A 9,918-nucleotide genomic window follows, 5' to 3' on the forward strand; every position below is an offset into this window, starting at 1 on the left:
AACACGTAGCAGACCATTTTTCGGCGTGACCGCAAGTTGTCACGAGCTACGTCACCTGCTCTTGACCCACAAATTTAAAGAATTTTTTATTTTTTTTTTAACAAAAGAAAAGAATGTTAAGAATATCAAAATATATTTTTGTTGATACTTTGATATTCGTAAAAATATCAAAATATATTTTTGATTCTCAGATCTGGAAGTAATTCGTAAAAAAAAAAAAATTCACACTTCGTTAATTTAAGAGTAAAGAGAAATTAATATTGAGATTATTGAATTGTCCATTACTTATCACCAATTTAATGGTATAACAAATGAATAATTAAATTGAGCAAAAATATAAAAGTTTGAAACTACATTAAGTCACTACCGAAATTAAGAAAAATCATTATAGTGAATGATCATTTTTAATATTAACTCAATAATATAATTTAAATTCTCACATAATTATAATTTTTCTTCCTTAATTATTTCCTTCCAACCAAACACTCTCTTAAACCTATCGCGTAACGAGTGGTGTCCTATTCCAATACAACCTGGACCATGAGTTCGTATTAAAGAGTGGAGTTAACACCTAACTTATCGTATATGTTTCGCTGGCACTTCATATATGATTTTGCAATATGAGTAAATGAGTAATACCATCACTATATTCATTTGCTCTTAGCACCATACCTCGACATTTTGCAATCATTAACAATTAACCATGCCAAGTGACTTTTTACGATCAAGTGCTCATCACAACGTCAAAAATTATAACTTCTAACAAAAACATAACTTTATTTTCGTATAGGGGCGATGAATTTTGTCATTCACGGGCATTCATCTAACAACTTTCCTAGCAATCAATTAATGGACCTGGCCCTTTACCTATGCTCAACAGTTTTTTCTCTCAGCACTGGACTTGACCATTCACCGACTTATGCCCCCAACAATTCTACTAACCACCAATTACTGGTTTTGTCTATTTAACAACTTTCGCACAACATACCGTGTGGTCTTATGACGTCACTATTATATTAGAGTAGAACGAAGTCACTAACTCACTACTCATATCTATATAATAACAATTAACCATGCTAAGTACATTGTGATATTATAAAAAATGATGTTATATTAAAGCATAACACAATCACTAACTTATAATTATCAAATCAACAACTCGAAGAATTTGGACTCCCAACTAATACATACTCTCTCATATCATAGTAGTTAGATTAGATTTGTCACCAAAAGGAAAAGAAAGCAGTAAACACGCATATTAGTTTTTTTTTTTTTTTTTTAAATTATTATTATACGGAAAACAAAAACTAATTATAAAACTCTTAAAAATAAGGAGTCCTGCCTGGGACGGACTGACCTAACCAATACAATCCCTTTTCCTTCGCAATCGCTAAGCTCACAATCTCTCTCTATCTCTCTCTCTATAAGTCTATAATTCGTCTCTTTTCAATAACACGGTGTTAAAACCTAGAGTGAATCATAGTTTTGGAATTGTGTCATGGAATCGAGAGGGTCGTCGCAGCTATTGGCGCCGGGGTTCCGGTTCCACCCCACCGACGAGGAGCTCGTCTTCTACTATCTCCGGCGTAGGGTTTGCGCTAAGCCCCTCCGCTTTGATGCCATCTCCGAGATCGATATCTACAAGGTCGAGCCTTGGGATCTCCCAGGTACCCGCTTCTAGAACCTTCTTTTTTCTCTTTCCCTGTATACACGCACGTGATTATCAGTCTCGGTAAACTGTATTACTAAAAGGCGGCGCCTTTCGTTTGAGAACCAGGATCTGAGCTATAGTTTTAGCTTTTACGAGGAATTTAGGTATAACTAGTTGAAAAGAATTATGACCCGAGGTGTAGTGAGCTAATATAGAGTTATGGGTGTTTCCCTTTTCAAATTGAGGGTTATACCATCTAAATGACGCACTAATCTTGAGTTTCCAGGGTGAATCACTGCTTTTGCTTAAGAGTATGGTTTTTTTTTCTTTGTAAATGAATATGTTTAATTTGGGTTTTTCTGATATAGGAGATTTTCATTGGTCACGGTATGGACTAATGAGATGTATACTGAGGATTTTGTTGACGAAGGTTGTACTATAAAGCATAATCTCCATTCTGGAGTTGTTCCCCAAATTAATGAAAGTCAGGAGGTTTAGGACTATAATCTCATATATTGGAAGAGTGTAGGATGTGCTATGGTTACAATTCCTTAATAAATTATCAACATTATCTACTCAAGTTGTTGAAGCATTTTTTGTATCATATTATGTAGTTATGTGTATACAAAGAGGTATATAAAGACTCCACCTATGGAAACTAATGTTGTATTATCCCATCCTGTTTATGTTAAGTAGAATATTTATTAACTTCTTTACTGATCTTTAGCATACAATGACTCAGATTTTATATTCAAATTATTCTAATTTTGGAGGAAGATTGGTGTAATTGTGTCATGCCATCAGGTTTGTCAAGGCTGAAGACCAGAGATCTCGAGTGGTACTTCTTCAGTATGCTTGATAAGAAGTATGGCAATGGTTCAAGGACTAACCGGGCAACTGAAAAAGGGTACTGGAAGACTACTGGGAAGGACAGGGCTGTCAATCATCGGTCTAAGGTTGTGGGGATGAAGAAGACTCTGGTATATCATAGTGGTCGGGCTCCAAAAGGTCAGAGAACTAATTGGGTGATGCATGAGTACAGGCTTGTAGATGAGGATTTAAGTAAAGCAGGAATTGTTCAGGTTTGCATAGTAAATTCATGTACAATAACACATTTTCATTGTTCTATTTGTTTTACTTATAACTGGGTGAAATCATCCTCTGATCCTTCCTTCCCAACAAGAGGTGAAAAAGAAACCTTTATATCTTTGGACAACTTAAAAGTTTTCCAGAGCAAAAACAATAGAGGAAAAACCCTTCATATCTCTGCTCAGCTTACTAGCTGTCTTAATTCTTTATCTGGGTGTGTGTGTTTTGTTTTTAACTTTCCTTCTTTGTCTCATTTATTTTTTTTATTTTTTATTTTTTTGCGGAGAAGGATGCATTTGTGTTGTGCAGAGTATTTCAAAAAAGTGGGTCAGGGCCAAAGAATGGGGAACAGTATGGAGCACCTTTCGTTGAGGAAGAGTGGGAGGATGATGTGTTAGCAATGGTCCCTAAGGCAGATTTGCCTGATGAAGCAGAACTTGCAGATGATATCTTTCTGGATGGAGATGACCTTGAGGAGGTTTGATTTCTCTTCTATAGCTGCATTATATATTTCCCTTCTATATTTTGTTTTTTAATATGTTCAAATTCTCTCTTTAAAACATGTATAGTGGTAAATAAATGGCAGTATTATTACAAATGAGCACACCATGTTTACTATTAAAGGTGTGGTGGGAGTGGGAGATGAGATAAAATTTTAGTAGTGTAATCTGAAACTTAATTGTTGTATTTCCTATTTGATAAGATGAATACAAGAGAACCCTATTTGTTGGTGGTGTGCTTATATTTTACTATGTTTGACACTTTGACCAGATTCTTGGGGCTGACATTCCCTCAGATGGTGCTCTGGTTCCTGTGAACAATAGTACTGGGTACATCGAGGATGCAGCTGCCCATGTTGAAGATTTTGAGAATATTTTGGTGGATAATGTTGAGTATCCTTGCGGACAGCAACATCCTGATGAGCTGAAGCCCTTTGATCAACCAATTCATGATTTTGATCCCAAGCCTGTCAAACGAGAGTACATGGGCGAGTCTAGCAATAGCATGACCTCTGAAAGTTTGAATTGCTTACTCAATGAACCACTCATGGACACTACCGACAGATTTCAGTTCAATGATGGAACATTTCTTGAAACTAATGATCTTTCAAATCCTGTCGAAGGAAATACCTCAGGCTTCGACATGTTTGACTTCCTTAATTTCTATGATGCCAAGGATGATTTCCAAGACATGCTGTTTGATTCTGATATATTTATTGGAAATGATGAGTTTCTTGGAGAACAATCACCTTCTGCTGATAAGGTAAATTAAATTGCACATTCAACTATATGTTGCTTCTTTTAGCAGTGCAATCCTAGTCACTGCAGTTTAACTCTTGCTGTTTGACAGGATGCATGCGACACAACTGAACAGGCTGTTTTGCCCAACGAAAAGGCCGTTGATACTGAACATAAGAATGATATTGCATCATCGTCAAAGCCAGAGCCCACCAAATTGGGGTCAGGTAGGATAAGAATGCCTTGGCAGTGGAAAGCTTTTGTTTTGCTGAGAAATCAAACTTCTCCATTTCATTGTTGAGATTATTTCTCATTTTTTCCTTTTCTTGATTCACAGACTTCCAACATCCATTTATCAAGCAGGCCAGCCAAATGTTGGGCAACATACCCGCTCCTCCAGCATTTGCATCAGAGATCCCAAAAGATGCAGCTCTGCGCCTCAATGCAGCAACCCAAGCATCAAGCTCAGTGCACGTTACTGCTGGTCTGATTCAAATCAGCGACCTGACTCTCGGCAGCAAGCATGGCAATTACAACATCATCCTTTCTTTCGACTTCTCACAAGGTGCACAAAGTCCAGGCAGCTTGGAACCAGTGAGCCACGGGAAGATGCTATCTGGGGGTTGGTTCTACTTTCTTCTCTTCTGGGTTCTAATCCTCTCCATTTCCGTCAAGGTTGGAACCTTCATCTATGCAAGGTAATCTTATGCATCCATCATCAGGGAAGTGGAACTTTTGCTGCAACATTCCCCAGGACTTGTGGTATCTATTTAGGTGCTGGTACTGGTAGGGGATTTTGAGTACATTTGTTACTATTAGTATAACAAATTGTCTGAAAAAACAGTACACATCAGACTGGTGACTTTGCGTTCTCAGGGTTTTGTGAATTGGAAAAGCTTTAACAGTCTAAGTTAGTCAAATATATATCATAGAACTCGCTGGTTCTATATTTAATCCCTTAACTTTGTAACTTTTTATCTGATTGATAGCGTTATATCACACGTCGATTTAGTTATATTACATGATCTTTCGTTAGTAGACACAAGTTTTTTTCAGTTTGTCATAGTTAGCATCGTAGAATATGAGGGAGTCTTGTAAGATAGTATTATTGATTGACCAAGAAAACAATATTTTAATTTTGGGTTATTAACATTGGATTATACAAAGCATATTCTTTGTTCTATCGAATTTCACGTAAATTATGATAATGATGGTGTGGGAGTAGGGGTGTTACGAACAGAGCTTTCAACTAACTACTCGTGTTCGTGTTCTGCAAGCGTTCGTTTATGTTTGTTTGTTAAGGAAAACGAACCATTAACAAACAAAAATTAGAGCTCGGTTAATAAACGAATAGAGTTTGAATATTTGCATGCTTGTTTGCTAAGAGATCGTGAACAAGCTCGTTTGTATTCGTGAACAAGCTCGTTTAGTGTTTGTTTAATAATGTTCGCGAATATGAACGCAGATTATTTCTTATTCACGAACGAATTATGATCATAAAAATGCACGTGTTTAGTTATTAAAGGTTCACGAACGTGTTCATGAACGGAAACCAACATGTTCGTGAACGTGTTTGTTAACAAACATGTTTGTGAACATGTTTATTAACGTTAACGAACACGTTCGCGAACGTGTTCGTTAACGTAAATGAACACGTTCACGAACGTTAACAAACACTAATGAACGCTTAACAAACGAACACGAACACTCCAAAATTCTTAACAAACGAACACGAACAACCTTCATTTGTTTATGTTCGGTTCGTTAACAGCCCTATGTGGGAGGTTGTGGGCAGAATGGTTATTTATTGACTACTTCTCCAACGTTATATGCATGAAACAGCAACGTTTGAATTAAAGAAAATTGGTAAAAGTTTTTGGATTTGGTGCATTTTTAAAACATGTCAGGTGATTGATGGGTCACAATGTCACATAGGGAAGGCATTGAAATTCATGTATAGATTGAAGATAGATAAATGAATTACATTATTACAAGACAACTAGTATGACTTCGTCTCTGAAAAACAAATTCTATCATCTCAAATAATCCATTACAAGTCCAAATGTTAAGGAGATATCTTGCCAAGTTCTGTTCAAATGTGCAACTACATAAGTATGAAAAAGCATTTCCCGAGAAATTATAAACCACAAGGTTAAAGATACTGAAACTTGGCTTAACAGGAACAATAGCCTCTGCAGGTCACTAACTACAACACAATGCATTCCTACTCACCATCTGCATCTTCCACTTCTTCATCCTCAGGTACTCCGCGAAGATAAAGGACATTATTACATCTGTAGGAGGAGAATGTGATTGACATTAACAAAGAAACAAATGGAAGTAAAATTTTCCTAGTGCACGTCCACTACTCAAACCGATAGTAACTTTCACTGCTCTGGTTTAAAAGGGATGATCGAACTTTCATGTACTATCCTATGTCACATTGATATACAAAGTTGAAATTAATCCATCTGAAAGAGAACTGTGTGTTCTATTTGCTGGATATCGAACTAAAGGCATGGTGATCATGCACAAGAGCAGCGATATGAATTATGAAATTACACAATCCAAGGATTGAAGGGAGAAAATGTATCAATCATGGAAATATACCTGATCAGGATCTCTCCAAGGGTGCCAGTGGATTGTCCATCAATATATTCTTCTGCATTAGCTAGCTGAAAAAAGGATAACAGATCCAAAAGATGAAAACTGGCAAATCATGAGTTACTAAGAACTTAAGAAATATAAGAATTGCCATATCTTCAGAGTTTTATTCCTGTTACTCAATATGAGAGCAAGGTGAAACTGCTAAATGCTTCAATACGCTAAATAACAGTATTTCTGAACACACATTAGTATACATGGATAAACACTTAATTTTTAAAAATGAAAAAATCAACTGAATTTGGATACACAGTATTACCTGCAAGTTCATGTATGAATCAACAGAGACAAGAAACCCTGAAACAAAAAAGACAAAGGAAAAGGGTTTAAAAATGTATCCACAAACCTAAATTAAGATTTAAGAATGAGAAGAATAGTACCTTTGTACTCCATCCCCCACTTGAGTTTTACCATGACAGGCTTTCCAGTCAAATTGTTCAAGAATGGCTTGGGATTAACTGGTACAGTCTGGAACAAGAATGTAATAAAAAATTTCAGCATCAGTCTTCACTTCAGTCTGATTTCAATTTGGGAATATTGAGAACTTATTAGACAGAGTAAGAGAACTCAAGCTTATTTTATTTATAGCCAGATACATATACTTTCATCTGATGGTACACAAATGTGTAGCAATGGCACAATAGAAATTAGGAGGTAATAGACAAATATAACAAAAATAATCAGAACTTAAAATAATGTTACCCAACAGCCCAAAAACATCTAAGGGTGTGTTTGGAAACCGAAAATGATTTCCAGAAATCATTTTCGGGTTTCCAGTGTTTGGCAAGGCTTGGAAAATTAAAGTCATGGAAAATCAATTCTGGTCAAAGGGGAAAGTCACCTTGTTTTTCTGGAAAACAACTTCCCCTATTTTTGAGGGGAAGTCATTTTCCAGGCCTCTTCTCTTCCCTTCTTCCGGACATTCTTCCTCAACGACAATCCGGTAACTCCGAAGACGAAATCGGCGACCGGCAACGGTGGAACCGTCGCAGATCGCCTTCTCTGAGATGGGAAGGCGACCGTCGCCTTCCGGCAACGGTCGCCGATTTTGTCTTCGGAGTTGACCGGATAAAATTTAGGGTATTTGACCCTTTTCTTTTCTGCTCATTTTCCGGAAAATGAACCAAACACACCATGACAGTTTTCTAGAATGCTAGAAATGAAAATATTATGTAAAAAATAACTCATTTTCCAAAAATCATTTTCCTTGTTTCCAAACACACCCTAAATTGAAAAAAAAGGTACTTAGAGAAGGCAAAAATTTCTTCCTGTAGTAGAACCCAAGAACATCTAGGGTTGAATAGAAAATGTCCTTGTTATATGCAAAAGTTCCTCTTTGTTTTTTGCAACATATGACATATATAGTATCACCTAAGCACTTCTAGCATTGAAAAAATAGTGTTTCAAGTGGACAAAGATTTCTTTTACCCTATAAGATGGCTTAGCTCAGGTAAGAGTGTAAGACGCATTCTCAACTCTTTGAACCTTTACTCCACAATCTTCTCTAATTACCCTTATATACAAACACATGTTTTCTGCTATACCCAAGAGCTGTAGCTCTGACATGCTCAAGTTCTTTCCATAAGAGATTCTAAGAATATGACACAAAGAGGATCATCACAACTAATCATCTCATGTTCATGAGAACACCACAAATCAAAATCCTTCCCTGTGTCAAATGGCAACCTCGAGAGATGGCCAAAAAAGCATAAAGCAACATTTTATAAATGCAAACAGCATACTCATATCATTTCCTTTTATAAATGTGAAGTGACTATTCCTAAAGAATATAGCCCCATCTACCAAAAAATACGAACTTTCCGTGAAATGATAAATTTCATTTCAACTACACCCTTAACCCTAAACTCCACGGGGAATGAAGGAAATTAAGGTCAGTTCAAATACTTATGATTGATTCCGAGACTTAGCAAAGAGCTGCACAAAGATATTAGCAGAGTAACCTAGCCTCAAATATAGTGGAACCTTACATAAAGATTTACGAAGCCACTACACTCAAATTGTAAATAAAAACATCAAAGAAATTTTATTAAAAAAAAAAAAAAAAGTATTTGAAGGCATTAAAATGCAAATGAACAACTACAATTCAAGATTTCAAGTGATAAATTTTTTATGCCGAAAAATGGGACTCACAACTGGAACGAAGAGCTAACCAGCATTTTGTTCCATGAAAAAAAAAAAAAAACAAAAACAAAAACAAAACAAGAACAAGAACAACTTGCCTTAAAATGTGCAGTGACTATTCCTAAAGAAAATAGCCCCATCTACCAAAACATAAGAACTTTCCGTGAAATGATAAATTTCATTTCAAGTACACCCTCAACCCTAAACTCCACGGGTTTTTCACTCAAAGAAGGAAATTAAGGTCAGTTCAAATACTTCTGATTGATTCCGAGACTTAGCAAAGAGCTGCACAAAGATATTAGCAGAGTAACCTAAGCCTCAAATATAGCGGAACCTCCCATAAAGATTTACGAAGCTACTACACCCAAATTTTACAACTCAAATTGTAAATAACAACATTTTTTAAAATGCAAATGAAAAAACTACAATTCAAGTGATAAATTTTCGATGCCGAAAAACGGGACTCACAACTGGAACGAATAGCTAACCAGCATTTTGTTCCATGAAAAAACAAAACAAAACCAAACAAGACAAAACAAGAAAAACTTGCCGTAAAATGAACAATAAACGAATTAGAGTACAGTAACTGAAAACTTACCGCCATTGGAGCTTTTCACAAAGAGCCTACGAGACGAGTTTCAAATCAGCAAAGGGTTTAGGGTTTATTTGAGAGGGGAGGAAGCGCGAGGACTTAAATCAGAAAGATGTTTTGATTCAACCCGGATCCGCTAAACGTCTTTCGGGTCCTTTGACTTTAATAGCATTTCCCCCCCGAAATTATAGACATATAGCATTTTTTTCTTCGTGTTATTTATGCATCCACATTTGCCCTTAATTATTTTAAAAGTTGTGATTTTTTTCCCCCTTTGGTGATAAATGGACATTCTTACTTTTAAAAAAATTATTTCATTTATTTTTCTTCTCCAACAAATTATTACTTATATGTATGGATGAGTACGGTTTGATTTGAACCAAATTGGACACTATAACAACCGAATTGAAATAGTATGGATAGTTCTTGTTACGATTCAAAAACGTTAAAAAAATTGTTGAATTTAAACTATTTTTATAATATAAAATAAAATTTAAAAAATAAATAAATAAATAAATTTTGAACCGGCAGTTCAAATTGAA

The 9,918-nt window shown here is 35.8% G+C and overlaps 2 protein-coding genes across 2 annotated transcripts; one reads left to right on the top strand and one right to left on the bottom strand.

The window, feature by feature from the left end:
• Positions 1 to 1,345: 1,345 nt before the first annotated feature.
• On the top strand, positions 1,346 to 4,998 carry LOC109188276 (NAC domain-containing protein 53-like). Its single transcript, XM_019338884.1, has 6 exons — positions 1,346 to 1,667; positions 2,456 to 2,733; positions 3,030 to 3,218; positions 3,512 to 4,003; positions 4,091 to 4,205; positions 4,316 to 4,998. The coding sequence occupies exons 1-6, from the start codon at positions 1,499 to 1,501 to the stop codon at positions 4,678 to 4,680; spliced, it is 1,608 nt and encodes a 535-aa protein (XP_019194429.1). The 5' UTR covers positions 1,346 to 1,498; the 3' UTR covers positions 4,681 to 4,998.
• A 937-nt stretch (positions 4,999 to 5,935) lies between these two features.
• LOC109187304 (probable small nuclear ribonucleoprotein F) lies at positions 5,936 to 9,499 on the bottom strand. The gene is made up of 5 exons (XM_019337483.1): positions 9,383 to 9,499; positions 7,023 to 7,110; positions 6,902 to 6,939; positions 6,589 to 6,653; positions 5,936 to 6,272 (listed from the first exon to the last, which is right to left on the bottom strand). The coding sequence occupies exons 1-5, from the start codon at positions 9,386 to 9,388 to the stop codon at positions 6,203 to 6,205; spliced, it is 267 nt and encodes an 88-aa protein (XP_019193028.1). The 5' UTR covers positions 9,389 to 9,499; the 3' UTR covers positions 5,936 to 6,202.
• Positions 9,500 to 9,918: the final 419 nt, after the last annotated feature.

The sequence above is a fragment of the Ipomoea nil genome, unplaced genomic scaffold, assembly GCF_001879475.1.
Source record: "Ipomoea nil cultivar Tokyo-kokei standard unplaced genomic scaffold, Asagao_1.1 scaffold1421, whole genome shotgun sequence".
Taxonomy (NCBI): Eukaryota; Viridiplantae; Streptophyta; class Magnoliopsida; order Solanales; family Convolvulaceae; genus Ipomoea; species Ipomoea nil.

Coding starts and splice junctions, on each gene's coding strand:
- LOC109188276 (XM_019338884.1), top strand. CDS start 1,499: ATGGAATCGAGAGGGTCGTCGCAGCTATTGGCGCCGGGGTTCCGGTTC. Junction 2,734..3,029: donor GTAAAGCAGGAATTGTTCAG/GTTTGCATAGTA, acceptor TTTGCGGAGAAG/GATGCATTTGTGTTGTGCAG. Junction 4,206..4,315: donor GCCCACCAAATTGGGGTCAG/GTAGGATAAGAA, acceptor CTTGATTCACAG/ACTTCCAACATCCATTTATC.
- LOC109187304 (XM_019337483.1), bottom strand. Junction 6,654..6,901: donor ATTCATACATGAACTTGCAG/GTAATACTGTGT, acceptor TCCTTTTTTCAG/CTAGCTAATGCAGAAGAATA. Junction 6,273..6,588: donor CTTGGAGAGATCCTGATCAG/GTATATTTCCAT, acceptor CTCCTCCTACAG/ATGTAATAATGTCCTTTATC.